The 15,526-nt window shown below is 45.5% G+C and overlaps 1 protein-coding gene across 4 annotated transcripts in view; it reads right to left on the reverse strand.

The window, feature by feature from the left end:
- Nucleotides 1-227: 227 nt before the first annotated feature.
- Nucleotides 228-15,526, reverse strand: part of TEP1 (telomerase associated protein 1) — a 139,270-nt gene continuing 123,971 nt past the window's right edge. For all 4 annotated transcript variants that reach the window (XM_060691001.2, XM_087891785.1, XM_060691002.2 and 1 more), the window contains exons 51-58: nucleotides 14,047-14,186; nucleotides 13,798-13,916; nucleotides 12,090-12,239; nucleotides 11,888-12,005; nucleotides 3,735-3,831; nucleotides 2,831-3,045; nucleotides 1,574-1,678; nucleotides 228-669 (exon numbers count right to left, since the gene is read on the reverse strand). In XM_060691001.2, the coding sequence (XP_060546984.2) occupies nucleotides 535-669; nucleotides 1,574-1,678; nucleotides 2,831-3,045; nucleotides 3,735-3,831; nucleotides 11,888-12,005; nucleotides 12,090-12,239; nucleotides 13,798-13,916; nucleotides 14,047-14,186 (1,079 nt within the window). In that variant the 3' untranslated portion in view covers nucleotides 228-534. The remainder of the gene's footprint in view (nucleotides 670-1,573; nucleotides 1,679-2,830; nucleotides 3,046-3,734; nucleotides 3,832-11,887; nucleotides 12,006-12,089; nucleotides 12,240-13,797; nucleotides 13,917-14,046; nucleotides 14,187-15,526) is intronic.

Consider the following 15,526-nt stretch of genomic DNA (forward strand, 5'->3'; position numbering starts at 1 on the left):
CTTATACGCCGAAAAATACGGTATTTTGAGTGACGGAGCCGCAGCAGAGGGGTGAAAGAGCCACATGCAGCTCCAGAGCTGCAGGTTGCTGACCTCTGATCTAACCAAATAATAGGACATTCCTAATGCTCACAAATACTCAGCGAGAGAAAGTAAAATGGCAGCTTGGATTGAGAGATGGAAGCAAAAAAATACGTATGTTAAAAAAAAAGACTAAAGACACTACATGCAGTGAAGGAAAATTAATTTTAATTAATTTTAATTCCATTTAAATCTCACGTGAAAAATCTCTTTAAATTCCATATAAATTTATGTATTCTCAGGCACACCATCTAATTGTATTCAATCCGCGATGATCATCAAGTGGAGTTTGGAATTTTTATTTCTGATTGTAAGACTCAATCTAAAGTCTTGTCATTATTAAGCCACCATCAACCACAACATAGGAACCACTTTTAGGTCACAAGAAATAACATCTCGATGCTTGAGATAATGCTGAACAGGTCAGAAGAGGCTGAAGTGGCATTTGAAATCTCAGGCACAAAGTCCGTCCCAATCCAGAAAGTAAACAGTGCCCAAAGTATCTCCCACCATTAGGAGGACAGAAGAGTCCTTGCGAGGGAAGGGCTGGAGACAGGAAACTTGGGCCCGGCATCGGAATTGCCCAATCTGTAACCAAGACAAAAAGGGGGAAATAGAAGAAAAGAGACATCAGCAGAAGAATGCAAAATATTGGATTAGCTTGCAACTTTTGGGGAGACAGACTGTCTAATTATGGTGAGAAAAAGTCTTTAAAGTGTTTTTATGCACTCTATGGCAGTGTTTTTCAATCTCAGAAACTTAAGATGTGTGGACTTCAACTCCCAGAATTCCCCAGCCAGCTGTATAGAGTCCAGCTAAAGAGGGCTGGCTTGGGGTAGCTACCAGAGGTGCGTTTCAGCAGGTTCTGACCAGTTCTGGAGAACTGGTAGCAGAAATTTTGAGTAGTTCAGAGAACCAGTAGTGGAAATTTTGAGTAGTTCGAAGAACTGGTAAATACCACCTCTGACTGGCCCTGCCCCCATCTATTCTCTGCCTCCCGAGTCCCAGCTTATCGGGAGGAAATGGGGATTTTGCAGTAACCTTCCCCTGGAGTGGAGAGGGAATGGAGATTTTACAGTACCCTTCCCCTGCCACGCCCACCAAGCCACGCCTACCAAGCCATGCCACGTCCACAGAACCGATAGTAAAAAAAATTTGAAATCCACCACTGGTAGCTACATTCCCTACATTACTAGAAATATATATAATATATAGCATATATAGAAATAAGTAGTTCATCCAAGTCTTGGTCCTAAAACCAGTATTCTCGGTAGATAGATTTTTTTTTTTTTTTGTATAAAAAATTGTTTAAGAAGCAGGGATCTCTAGATTAACTCCAGGCATTCTGGCCATTAAATGTATTCCAAATGCATTTGGCATGTGTAGGAAAAGACACAGTTGGGGGAAATGAAACTTGCATTGAGGGAGAACAAGGTGAGGACAGCGATGGCATCTGCATAACTCCAGTCCAGCATCGTTCAGAGACACTCACCAGCTTCATTGTGCTGCCATCCCAAATCTTCACATCCCGGTCGCAGGATGCTGTGATAATCCTGTCTCCCACTAGATGCAAAGCTGTAATTTTGTCACAGTGGATCTAAGGAGGAAAGAAGATGTGGCGGAGTAAATTTTAGCTGTTGCATCAGGCCTAGTTGAACAATGGTAAATAGTATGACGGGGAGGAAGCTAACCACCAGAATGCAAGAACACAAGCGAACAGTCAGGCAAACTTGGTAACCTCAAATTGCAACGAACAAGGACATACCATAACTTTCAGAGTATAAGACGCACCAGAGTATAAAACGCACCTACCTCTTTTGGTGAGGAAAAGAAGAAAAAGAAATCTCCCTCTGCCTCTGAGCAATTTTGCCTTGTTGCAGCAAACAGCCAACAGCCTGCTTTACTTTCAGTTTCATTTTCAGCATAGCTTGATTAGCACAAGGAAAAAAAAAATCTGCTCCAGCAATTTACTTCTTTGCAGTAAGCAGCAGAGCCCTGCGCCGATCCAATCAACTTGTGCTAATTTGCCTGTGCAGAAGCTGAAAGGAGCTGTTTTTTCTTGCTGTTTGCTTGCAAGGAGGTAACTGCTGCAAGGCAGAGGCCAAAGGGTGGGGGCCAGTGGATGGGTGGGGCTACATTCGATGAATAAGACGCACCTAAATTTCCACCCCCTTTTAGGGGGGAAAAAGGTGCGTCTTATACTCCGAAAAATATGGTATATCCAATTTGGCAGCTACTCAGATTGTTGGCCGAGCAGGTACAAAAATAGCCAGGGAAATTAAGCCCGGGAAACAGGCCCCCCTGTCAGACAACAGGTGAGCTGATTTTATCACGTCCTTAGGAACCAAGAGCTTGACAGCACAAGGAAACAACAGCCAACAACTTAACAACTGGCCATCAGCAACTAAAAAGTAACACATAGTCAGGCATCACATAAATACTATGCATAGAATAACCCAAAACACACATTATGGTTAGAGAGAAGTTACTGAAGATGTGACTTGGAAGACAACCTCTGGTCCCGGTCTCCAATCCAGATTGGCTCCAGTAACTGGTTTTGATATTTGAAGGAGAATGGACTTTGAATAAGGCCTGGAAGTGGGTCATTCCCTCCAGTAACATAGAAAGGGACTCAGTAAATAGGAACAGTAATTTTGCCAATCAGTTGACTCAACTGGCATGACAAAATTCTTGGTCACATGACGTAACCAAGGAGAGATGGGCAGCCATTTTTCCGAACCTGTCTCACCTTCCTCTTTTGCCAGTCTTTAGATGCGTCTTCCTCTTCCTCTTCTTTCTCCACTTCCTCCTCCACTTCCTCTTCCTTCTCTACTTCCTCTTCCTTTTCCTCCTCTTCTTTTTCTTCATCCTCATCCTGATCCTCAGTCTCCTCTTCCTCCTCCTCCTCTATTTGCGCAGTCTGATTCCAGAGAAATCCCTCTGTGTCCCCATATAATAATTTGTCTTCCAAAAAAAGGGGGGGGAAGCAGGAATTAAAATGACTTATCTAGTTGCTTCACATCCTTTTGTGTACCTAGTTTGTCTCTCATCCCTTTACTAATCAGGGACCCTTTTCTTTGAGGTCCATGCCAGATTCTTTTTTTCCAATCCTGTTATCGGATCCTATGAAATTAACCAGCTCATTATTAAATCCAAGGAGAACCCACCTACTGGAGATTTTACTGTACATTTGTTCAGTTCAGTGGTGAAATCCAAATTTTTTTACTACCTGTTCTGTGAGCGTGGCGTGGCTTGGTGGGCGTGGCAAGGGAAGGATACTGCAAAATCTCCATTCCCACCCCACTCCAGGGGAAGGATACTGCAAAATCCCCATTCCCACCCCACTCTGGGGCCAGCCAGAGGTGGTGTTTGCTGGTTCTCCTAACTACTCAAAATTTCCGCTACTTGTTCTCCAAACTGCTCAAAATTTCCGCTACCGGTTCTTCAGAACCTGTCAGAACCTGCTGGATTTCACCCCTGGTTCAACACCAGGTCCTGGTGAGTTTTTCTTAAATAAATAACAAGTATATAATTCCAAGCTCACTGCACAGGAGGCTATAAATATCTATTATACTTCTATCATAAGCACAGAAATTGGGCATGAATTTTCTTTCAAAGAATCTTCAGGGGAAAAGAAACCAGCACAGTCTCACCTTTGGCCAGCCTGGCAACAGTAACGAAGCTAGAAGGCTTTTCCGGTGTCCACTTGATGTGCTTAATAATTGTGGCCTTTTTATTCTCGCTCAATTTCTAGGGGGGGAAAAAAGTACCACAAAATGAAAACAGGTGAGAGGAACCAGCTCGGATACTGAAAATCCATTGGGATAGTGGTGAACGAAATCCCCTGTTAAGTGACACATTTGTTCAATGAGTTTTGCCCCCATTTTATGACCTTTCTTGCCTCAGTTGTTAAGTGAATCGCTGCAGTTAATAAGGTAGTTAACCCTGGTTGTTAAGTGAATCTGGCTTCCTCATTGGCTTTGCTTGTCAGAAGGTCACAAAAAGGGATCCCATGATCTTGGGACACAGCAACGGGTCGTAAATGTGAACGGGTTGCCAAGCATCTGAATCTTGATCATCTGGTCATGGGAAAGGTTGCAACTGTGAACAACGGTCATAAGTCCCTTTTTTCAGTGCTGTTGCAACTTTGAATGATCGCTAAGTGAACTTTGTAAGTTTGACCAGTTTGACCATTACAACAGCATTGAAAAAATGGTCATGTGATCACCAGCTTCCCAGCCAGCTTCTCGCCAGCTAAGTCAATGGGGGAAGACGCTGTGGGATTCCTTTAAGAATTATAGTATTGCATTTAACAACCATGGCAAAAGAGGTCATAAAATTGAATGCGACTCACTTAACAATTGATATGGTGGTGCAGTGGTTAGAATGCTGTACTGCAGGCTAATTCTGCTGACTGCCATTTGCCGGCAGTTCGGCAGTTCGAGTCCCACCGGGGCTCAAGGCTGACTCAGCCTTCCATCCTTCTGAGGTGGGTAAAATGAGGAGCCAGATTTTTGGGAGGAAATAGTCTGACTCTTAAACCGCTTAGAGTGGGCTGTAAAGCACTGTGAAGCAGCATATAAATCTAAGTCAGTGTTTCCCAACCTTGGAAGCTTGAAGATGGGGGGACTTCAACTCCCAGAATCCCCCAGCCATTCTGGGAGTTGAAGTCCACCCATCTTCAAGCTACCAAGGTTGAGAAACACTGGTCTAAGTGCTATCGTCGGGCCCTGAAAACCCATTTATTTCAACTAGCTGGGCTGGCTTGAGTCAAATTTTAAACTGATTTTAAATTGGAATTGTTTTAATTACGGCCAAAAGATTTAATTATTTTAATCAGTTTTCAGATTTTGTATGTTTTGTATGTATGTCTTGTTTTATTTTGGCTGTTCACCGCCCTGAGTCCTATATTGGAGAAGGGCGGTATAGAAATTTAAACAAATAAATAAATAAATAAATAAATAAATAAATATTGCTTTGCTTAACAATGGAAATTCTGGTTCAATTGTGGTCATAAATCAAGGATTATCTGTATACATAGCACACCCACCACCAATAAAAATAGTAAATGTGGGGCCCTTGGTTCTCTCTCATACCATGCATCCATGAACACCAACTGACAGTCAGCAGACATGATGAAAAAATTTTAATTTCACAACATATAGGCAAATTTAACCAGATTTAACTTAATTCGGAAAATGTGACAATCCTAGACCAGGCCAAGTCCAAAAATGCCAGGGAATTTCTAGAAGCCTGGCACTCTGACAACTCAGCCATCAATAGACACATAGACATTAACATTTACAGACAATGCAAAAGAGATAATCAACCAGCCCAAAAGGGAAGAAAAAGACTCCAGCACTTCTCCATCAGTAATCAGCACCCAGTTCAGCATAGATTAACTCCAAGGTTAAGTTCAGATCAACAATCAACTAGAGGTCTGCAACCTTAAACACTCAAAGAGCCATTTGGATCCGTTTCCCACAGAAAAGAAAACGCTGGGAGCCACAAAACCTGGGTGGGCGTGGCCAACTCAACGTCACTCACTTCTACCAGTCACATGACCCCCTAGTCATGCCTACCCAGCCAGACATTAGGGCAGAGAACCAGTTGTTAAAAAACACCGGGAACCACAAAACCCTTTTCACATATCTCTCTCTCCCCTCCCTCCCCCCTCTCCCCCCCTCTCTCCTTCTCTCTGTGTGTCTCTCTATGTCTCTCTCTCCCCTTCTCTCTGTATCTCTCTGTCTCTGCCCTGGCCGCTTCTCCATCCCCCACTGTCACCCTTACCTTCTCTGGCCAGGCGAGGAGTGACTGGGAGGGGAGGGCAAGGGCCGGGGCCAGCCAGTGGTGGGATCACCGGACAGGGAGCCACAGCAGAGGGCCCAAAGAGACGCATGTGGCTCTGGAGCCGCAGGTTGCTGACCCCTGAACTAAACAATTCCCCAATCAAGAAACTGCCAAACAGCCTTCAGTAAACAGCCTAACCAAAGAGCCCCTGAGACCACTCACACAGACAGGTAAGTCACCAGAACACTCCTTACTAGCCCTGATGATGCCACCTAGTTGGGTAATGAAACTTCTGCAAGAAAACAAGCAAGTTTAGAGAGCACCAAGGACCCCTCATTTCAACCCTAAGCTACAAATATTCTTGTTAAATTGTTGCAATATATACTGAGGCAACTCACGATTGTAACTGTAACTCTTTATTGCTTCACCATGTAACTGTAACTGTAACGGCTCAGCTAGAAAATGGCAGTTGACAGCTCTTATATATGAACAGCTCAACCGCTCCAGCCAATGGCTAACAAAAGAATCTCCCGTGCGCATGACGTCATCGGTTTCATCCAATCACAACACTACAACTATAACTAAACCCTGCTAGACATAACACCCCTCCCCTCCTGGATCACGCAAGTGTAATCATTAAGGTACGCCGGGCGCCTGCGTGTTCATCCGGACCGTCGTAGTTCAGGTTCGATAACAGGTGCAGCTGATTCCGGCATGGATGGAGAAGATAACGGTACAACTGATGGAGTGTTCCCTGGAACAGACTTCCCAGCCTCGGACTCGACCTCAGGTAAGTTGAGCCACTGCTGGCTCCTTGCAGCACCCCGCGTTAAGTTTTCATTTGCTTGTGAACTTAGCGTTGGACCTGGCACAGAACTTAGCGGTGTTGTAAGTGACGGACTCACGACCTCTGCCGGGTTTTTTTCTAACACACGTTTCCGTAACTGGTCCACGTGTCTCCGCCAGGTTCTGCCATCAACGAGCAGGACCCTGTAAGAACAGGGACCCGTTACTTGTATTATCTGTCCCGGCAACCAACGGGGGTCGCCCCCATAGTTTCGTGCAAAAACCTGGTCCCCTTCTTTAAACACCCTAGGTGGCAAATAGCCTGTTGTAGGCCGGTCTGAGTTGTATAAAGGATGCAGACGGTCAAGTGTTGTTCGTAAACGGCGGCCCATCAGCATCTCAGCAGGACTTCGATTAGTGCTTGAACAAGGTGTTGTGTGCTGAGAAAGCAAATATGTGGAAACCCTTTCTTGCCACCCCCGTGGTCCTAGTCTTGCCAGCGCTTCTTTAGTTGACCTCACAGCCCTTTCTGCCAAACCATTACTAGAAGGACAATAAGGGGCAATCTGGGCATGGCGGATTCCTAAACTGGCCAGGAACATTTGAAATGGGGTGGATGTCAGTTGTGGGCCATTATCGGACACCAGAACATCCGGAAGGCCATATGTAGCAAATAATTTATTTAAAACACGTATGACAGCCTCTGATGTGATGGATGGCATTATTTCCACCTCGACCCACCTTGAATACGCGTCCACCACAATAAGGAACTGGCGGCCCATGAAGGGGCCAGCAAAATCCAGATGGACCCGCGACCATGGAGCCCTCGGGAATTCCCACTCCCTGGGAGGAACAGATGGTGCTGCTGGCCTCGACAGCTGACAAGTTTGGCATTTTGCTACCCAATCTGTTATATCCTGGTCGATCCCTGGCCACCACACATAATTTTGGCTAAGCCCCTTCATCCTGATGATACCAGGGTGGGCTTCGTGCAAACACTCCAAAATAGAGTTACGCAATTTTGGGAGAATAACGACCCTATGACCCCACAAAAGGCAACCCCAGAGGACAGAAAGTTCATGTTGCCTGAGCCGGAACAGCTTGAACTGCTCGGCCACTTGTCCCAATGGCCACCCCCTTGCCACCCAGTCGAGCACCTGCGCTAACAAAGGGTCAACTGCCGAGTGGGCGGCAACATCGGTTGCAGATAAGGGAATGGGCAGCTCCTCTACAAGGAGGACAGAAGAGGTCGGTGCAGGTCCTCCACGGGCAAGGGCAACGGACAGCGGCTCAACGCATCAGCATGTGCGATCTCCTTACCCGGGCAGTATCTTAAGGTGTAATTATAAGCCGCTAAAAACTCAGTCCAACGGGACATCCTGGGGGAAAGTATCAAAGGAGTCTGACGGTCCCCAGCTAAGAGCCCCAGAAGAGGCTTATGGTCAGTGACCAAATCAAAATGGCGGCCATAAATATAATTGTGGAACTTCTTTACAGAAGCCACTGCGGCTAGGGCCTCCTTGTCTAATTGACTATAGTTGGTTCCGTGGAGGAAAGAGTACGGGAATAATAGGCAATAGGTGCTTCTATTCCATTTGGAAACCTATGGCTAAGGACGGCACCGATGCCAAAAGGGGATGCATCCACTGTTATTACCAGAGGAAGGTGAGAACTATATTGTACCAGGACAGCAGAGGATGTTAGTAGGTCTTGGACAGCCCGGAAAGAACGGTTTTCAGCTTCACCCCAGGACCATGGCGTATTTTTGTCCAATAAACGGTGAAGAGGCTCCGCCAAGGTGGCTTTATGGGGTAAAAATACGCTATAAAAATTGAGGAGCCCCAGAAATGCTTGCAGGTCAGCTTTGCACGTTGGAACGGCAGCGTTTTTTATAGCTGCCACCTTTGAGGGAGTAGGGTGGATACCTGTGGCGTCAATTAAATACCCCAAAAATTCAACCTGTGGCACACCAATAAAACATTTAGATTTCTTCAATTTTAGGCTGGCCTTCCTGAAGCGTAGAAGGACGGCCCTAACACGGCCAACAAGCTCATCCCGCGAAGACGCGGAGATGAGCACATCAAAATATGGGACTACCCCGGGAAGTCCTTGTAGGAGGCGCTCCATTAAATTTTGAAATAACCCCGGGGCTATGCTAATACCGAATTGAAGCCGTTTGCACTTAAAAGCTCCCTGGTGGGTTACAATCGTTTGGGCCTCAGCTGAGGCCTCATCCACCGGAAGCTGCTGATACGCTTGAGCTAGATCAAGCTTAGCAAAAATGGAGCCTGAACCCAGGGAGTGGAGCAAGTGTTGGACTACCGGAACAGGATAGGGGTTGGCTTGTAATGCCCGGTTCAACGTACTTTTAAAATCCGCGCAGATGCGGACCGACCCGTCCGGCTTGATAGGAATGACTATTGGGGTCTCCCACCGGGAATGGTCAGTGGGTTCTAAAACTCCCTGGGCAATCAACTTATCTAACTCGGCTTCTACTTTTAGACAGAGGGCCAAAGGTACTCTCTGGGGTTTGAGCCTAATAGGGGCAACGTTCGGGTCTAAGTTCAGTGAAATTGGGGAACCCACATATTTACCCAGAGCATCGTTGAACACATCTTTGAATTCGCTAGCCAACATATCGAAATCGCTCTCTGAGGTTATTGAGTGGATGCCTGTGATGGCAAGGCCAAGGGATCCAAACCAATCTAAACCTAACAGACTGGGAAGGGAGCCATCCACCACGATTAAGGGGAGGCGGTCAGTGAAACTATCATATTCAACTAGGAAACGACCGTGCCCAATAATTGGAATCCGGTTTCCCTGATAATCTCTAAGTTTAACAGAGCTGGGGTGAAGCTGATTTTTCTGCAGGCTAGGAATCATTTCTTTGATGGTGGTCCAGGAGACAATGGATTTAGATGAGCCGGTGTCGACTTCCATCCTGCAAGGAACACTTTCGATCTTCACAGTCAGGAAAAGCTTGTTTGAATGTGTAGTGGAGTCACGGTGGGTCATTATTTCAGTGACCCGCCGGCCGCGGAATATCGCAAAACAGTCTTCACTGTTGACTGCAGCACCTTTTGGTCGAAATGTAGATTGCCTCTGGCGACCCGAGCGGCAGACACGTGCAAGGTGGCCAAGTTTGCTGCAACGTCGACATGTCACTGAATGGAACCGGCAAGTTGCTCGGGGGTGCTGATCGCCGCAGCTGAGGCAGGAGGATGGAGGAGGTTTTTTTCCAGTTGGCTGCCCACCTTTTTCAGTAAACGTCTTAATACGACTGACCTCCGGCTCTTCTTCATCGTCTTCAGAAACAACCTCCTCACTATGGACAGCCGTGGCTTGATTAGCAGAGGAATGGCACTTACGGATGTCCGCGGCGGATTAATCTGACATCTCTGCCGCCTGGGCCTCTTCCATGGCCGTTTGAAGATCTAGGGGTTTTTTTGCTAACAAACGCCTCTGTAAGTTTATGTCGCGTACCCCACAAACCAACTGTTCGGCCAAAGTGTCATCTAAATCCTGAAACTCGCAGTCGAGGGCGGCTGTACGCAGACGGGCGACATAATGGTTGACAGGCTCCCCTTCCTCTTGCAGTATATGCCTTAAATTAAACCTACGGGCTATACGAGACGGAGTTGGAGTGTAGTGAGCCCTCAATTTCTGCCTCAAAACTTCCCAGGAAGTAGTATGCACAGGCTGGGGAGCGAGTAATGCTCGGGCAGTAGCAAATACTTCAGGGCCATAAGCATTTAAAAAATGAGCCCTTTTCATACTGCTTGAGGTGTCAGTAAAATCGTTGGCTTCTAAAAAACATTCAAACCGCTCTTCATACGCATCCCACGTCTCAGCAGCAGCGTTGTATGGGGCGAAAGTTGGAGGAGCCATTTTGTGGATTGGTGGTTTGTGTATTGGGTGCCTCACACTGCCTGAATGTTGATTCTGCTCTCAATTCGCCGAGGGAATATCCCATCCTCGTCGCCAGTGTTAAATTGTTGCAATATATACTGAGGCAACTCACGATTGTAACTGTAACTCTTTATTGCTTCACCATGTAACTGTAACTGTAACGGCTCAGCTAGAAAATGGCAGTTGACAGCTCTTATATATGAACAGCTCAACCGCTCCAGCCAATAGCTAACAAAAGAATCTTCCGTGCTGATGACGTCATCGGTTTCATCCAATCACAACACTACAACTATAACTAAACCCTGCTAGACATAACAATTCTCCTTTATTGGTAAAAATAGTAGATGGTAATAAAGCGAGACTGGTCCTTTTTCTCCCAGTCCCAGCCAGGTAAATCTCTAAAGGGCTTCCAAACCAGAGAATTTCTTTATATCAGAATCCAGGAACAAACAACAACTGTAGAAGAAAAGTTCATACGAGAATTTTCACATACGTTTCTAACTCAGCATTATTGCTAAGATCTAAATCCTTAACAGTGCCCCAAACTCTCCTAATCTATTAAACTGGTTGAGAAGTTTTGGAAGTTCTCAAACTACAGTTCGTTTGTGTATATATATATATATCTATATCTGAAAAATAGTATCAAGATATGCAAAACAGACATTAATTTGAAATAAAGAATTGGGAATTTTAACAAACAAATGTCGTGTTTCTCAACTTTTAAGATGTGTTCTGGGAGTTAAAATCTGGGAGTTGACGTCCGCACATCTAAAAGTTGCCTAGGTTGAAAAACACTAGGCTAGAAAATTTAAGGGTGTCAAATGAATATCCTGCAAGAGATATAGATAGTTGACAGATGATGACAGTCAGTCAGACAGACAGACAGACAGACAGACATCCAACCAACCAACCAACCAACCAACCAACCAACCAACCAACCAACCAACCAACCAAAGATTCTTTTTGGTGACTTTACTGGACATTCCAGAGATTTTTTTCAGAAATCAGTTTTATTTGTTGGGAAGCTAGGGAAAGGAGATAAACCAGTTTGCTGATTTGAGGAATAAGAGGGTATCATTTACTTGCCAAATCTGTGGGCTTGGACCACATCCCATCCTCTAGTCAAGTCACCCAATGTGCTAAGCCATGCTTTGTTAAAGCATCCACAACTGGGTGGATTCACAAGCGACAACCACTGGGTTTCTACAACATTTTGAGACAAATCCAAACAAATCAAAACGATGGTTTAGCATGATGTGGGAGTAACTTGAGGGTTTGCTCTTTGGAAGGACTTTCATTTGGACACGTCACTCTGGCTCACCATCTTCATCAAGCCTGGTTTCTCCATGGTGTGCCACACATGTAAGGTCTCCTCCTCTTCATCAGATGGGGTTACATCAAAAGCACTGTTATCAATGTAACAACATGGGAACATATCTCTGCAGGGAGAAAGTCACAATTAGACAGAGTCAGTAAATAAATCCTTCTTCCATCTCGTCACCATCCACAGATATCTTACTCACCTGAACTTCTGGAAATTGTCATCTCCAGGTTGAAGAACCAACAAGTCTCCATCACTCAGTCCACAAACCGAAGCGCCCAAGGTGGGGAGCGTCCCCATGCACAGCACAGAGACTCCTTTGTTTTGCCACAAGATTCTCCTACGCGTCAAGCTAAGCAAGAGGGAAAAGACAACTAGCTAAAGAGAGTTGTGGAAATGCAACTGATGAGTGAAGAACAGGCTCAAAAAGACTCAACAAATGACAAGAACCATCTACTATAGGTAGTCTCTTGAATCAGTCTCTTGAATCCTTGGTTCTGCTCCAGTTTGCCCTTTCTCAATGAAACATTAACGGAGAGATAGAATCAAAATCATGTGAAGTGTTACTACCACTTTAAAATGCCTTGGAAAGACCACACGTGGAATATTGCATCCAGTTTTGATCACCACAATATTGAAAAAAAATATGTGCAGAGAAGAGCAACAAAGATGATTAGGGGACTGGAGGCTAAAATATATGAAGAACGGTTGTGGGAATTGGATATATCTAGTTTAATGAAAAGAAGGAGTAGGGTGACACGGTAGTGATATTCTAATATCTCAGGGGCTGCCACAAAGAAGAGGGGCCAACCTGTTCTCCAAAGCACCTGCAGGCAGAACGAGAAGCAATGAATGGAAACTAATCAAAGAGAGAAGCAACCTAGAACTAAGGAGAAATTTCCTGACAGTTAGAACAATTAATCAGTGGAACAACTTGCCTCCAGAAGTTGTGGTTGCTCCAAAACTGGAAGTTTTAAAGAAGAGATTGGATAACCATTTGTCTAAAATGGTACAGGGTTTCCTGCCTGAGCAGGGGGTTGGACTAGAAGACCTCCAAGGTCCCTTCCAACTCTGTTATTCTGTTATATCTTCAAAATGTTTTTGACAATCCCAAAGTGCCACAGTGGGAAGACTGAGCTCATCAAATTTCCATTTTGGGCCAGTTCAAGCAAGCCACAAAAACTGTTCAGTCTTTCTTGGATCATTTGCCTCTGCGACTGAGTGCTGCTAAACTCCTAACTATCTACCTGATAGTTCTAGCATTAAAATCTTGTGGCTGTGAATTCCACAAAACCTTATACAAGACCTTTTCTTCTTCTTGTGCTTGGAACTACCGTGTTTCCCCGAAAATACGACATGTCCTGAAAATACGGCCAAGCCTGATTTTTGGGATAGGTATAAATATATACCCACCCCTGGAAATAAACGGTGGTGAAGCGTGAGGCAGCACATGAGGCAGCCCTTCACTTCCCTGGTCACCTTATGGAAGCTTGGCACCTTAATTGTAGCCCGCAGATCAGCTGAGCCAGCAAGGGCCAGGAGCTGCTTCTCTGTCTCTCTGCGGAGGCCTCCCAGTGCAATGCTCTGCCACAGCTTCGGAGCAAACCTCCGCCTTCCCTGCGCAGGATTGCAAGGGTGAAGGCTTCAGAGGCAGCATTTTTGGGATGTGTCTGTTCAGAGTTCCCCAAGGATAGAACAATCGGCAAGGAAATGGGGGGAGGGGGATTTTCCTGCTGATTGGAGCAAGGCAAAGCCTCCAGCCTTGCAATCCTCCGCATTAGCGGGAGGCACCGCCCCCCGCCCCTGATGGCATCATCGGCGATCTGCGCGTGTGCGCGATCTCGTTGAGAACTGATAATAAAGGTAAGTAGAACCCACCCCTGGTGGATGGTCACTTTGCCCCATCTTACCTAACTGCCTTGACCTTCTGCATGCTGTCACTTATATCCCAAAGGCTGATCCCATCACAAGCCACAAGGATCGTATGAGAAGAATGGAACGTGAGAGCACTGATGCACTGGGGGCCAACCTGGAAGTTGATTTAAAAAAAAAAAAAAACAGACACCAATTGAAAGCAGGCACTGAATCTCCTTCCCCAAAGGAGCCGTTCCCAAGATCCAAATATACTTGAGCACACAGGTGCAGAACATCTGCCCTACCTTTGCCATCCCCAAAAGCTCTCCTCCTTGCCAGACAATCAGGTCACCGTGTTCCCCACCGGAAGCAGCCAAATTCCCATCAGGCGACCAAGCCACAGCTGTGACAGCACCCTGGTGAGGAGGCAGTTGTTCCGTATCAGCTGTTGAAAAAAGGGAAAGAAACATACAGATAGCAATAGCACTTATAGTTATATACCACTTCACAGTGCTTTACAGCCCTCTCTAAGCGGTTTACAGAGTCAGCCTATTGTCCCCAACAATCTGGGTCCTCATTTTACCCACCTCGGAAGGATGGAAGGCTGAGTCAACCTTGAGCCTGGTGGGATTCCAACTGGCAAATTTCAGTCAGCGGCAGTCAGCAGAAGTAGGCTGCAGTACTGCACTCTTAACCACTGCGCCTCCGTGGCTTATAGCAATAGCACTTAGACTTATATACCGCTTCACAGTGCTTTCCAGCCCTCTCTAAGCGGTTTACAGAGTCAGCCTATTGTCCCCAACAATCTGGGTCCTTGTTTTACCCACCTCAAAAGGATGGAAGGATGAGTCAACCTTGAGCCTGGTGAAGTACAGGTAGTCCTTGATTTACGATCAAAATTGACCCCAAAATTTATGGTATTAAAGTGAGAATTTGTTAAATGAGTTTGGCCCAGGGGTGAAATCCAGCAGGTTCTGACAGGTTCTGGAGAACCAATAGAGGAAATTTTGAGTAGCTCAGAGAACCAGAAAATGCCATGTCTGGCTGGCCCCAGAGTGGGGTGGGAATGGAGATTTTGCAATATCTTTCCCCCAGGAGTGGGGTGGGAATGGAGATTTTACAGTATCCTTCCCCTGCCATGCCCATAAAGCCAGTGGATTTCACCACTGGTTTGGCCCCATTGTATGACATTTCTTGACACAGTTGTTAAGTGAATCACTGCAGTTGATAAGCTAGTCACCTGGTTGTTAAGTGAATTTAGCTTTCCCATTGACTTTTGCTTGTTAGAAGGTCGCAAAAGAGGATCACATGACCTTGGGGCACAGCAACGGTCATAAAAGTGAGCCAGTTGCTGAGCATCTGAATTTTGAATATGTGATCATGGAGAATGCTGCAAAAGGTTGCAATTGTGAAAAACGGTCATAAGTCACTTTTGCCGTTGTAACTTTGAACAGTCACTAGATGAACTGTTGTAAGTTGAGGACTACCTGTAATCCTCAACCTAGGAACACAATTGAGCCTAAAATTTATGTTGCTAAGCAAGGCAGTTGTGAAACGAGGTTTGCCCTATTTTGCAATCTTTTTTTGCCACCGTTGTTAAGTGAATCACTGAGGTGATTCTCCTTTTTTTTTCTCCTTATTTTCAGATTGCTGGAGAATTTCTTTCACGTTTTTTGGGATGTATTGTTGGAGCGGGGAATAGATATTACTGCTGGCCTGCCTGTTTTCCACAATTCTTTATGGTCATGCATGCTGGGAATTGAAGTCCACACAAAATTGCCAAGG

The sequence above is a fragment of the Pantherophis guttatus genome, chromosome 4, assembly GCF_059756535.1.
Source record: "Pantherophis guttatus breed Tessera chromosome 4, ASM5975653v1, whole genome shotgun sequence".
NCBI lineage: Eukaryota > Metazoa > Chordata > Lepidosauria > Squamata > Colubridae > Pantherophis > Pantherophis guttatus.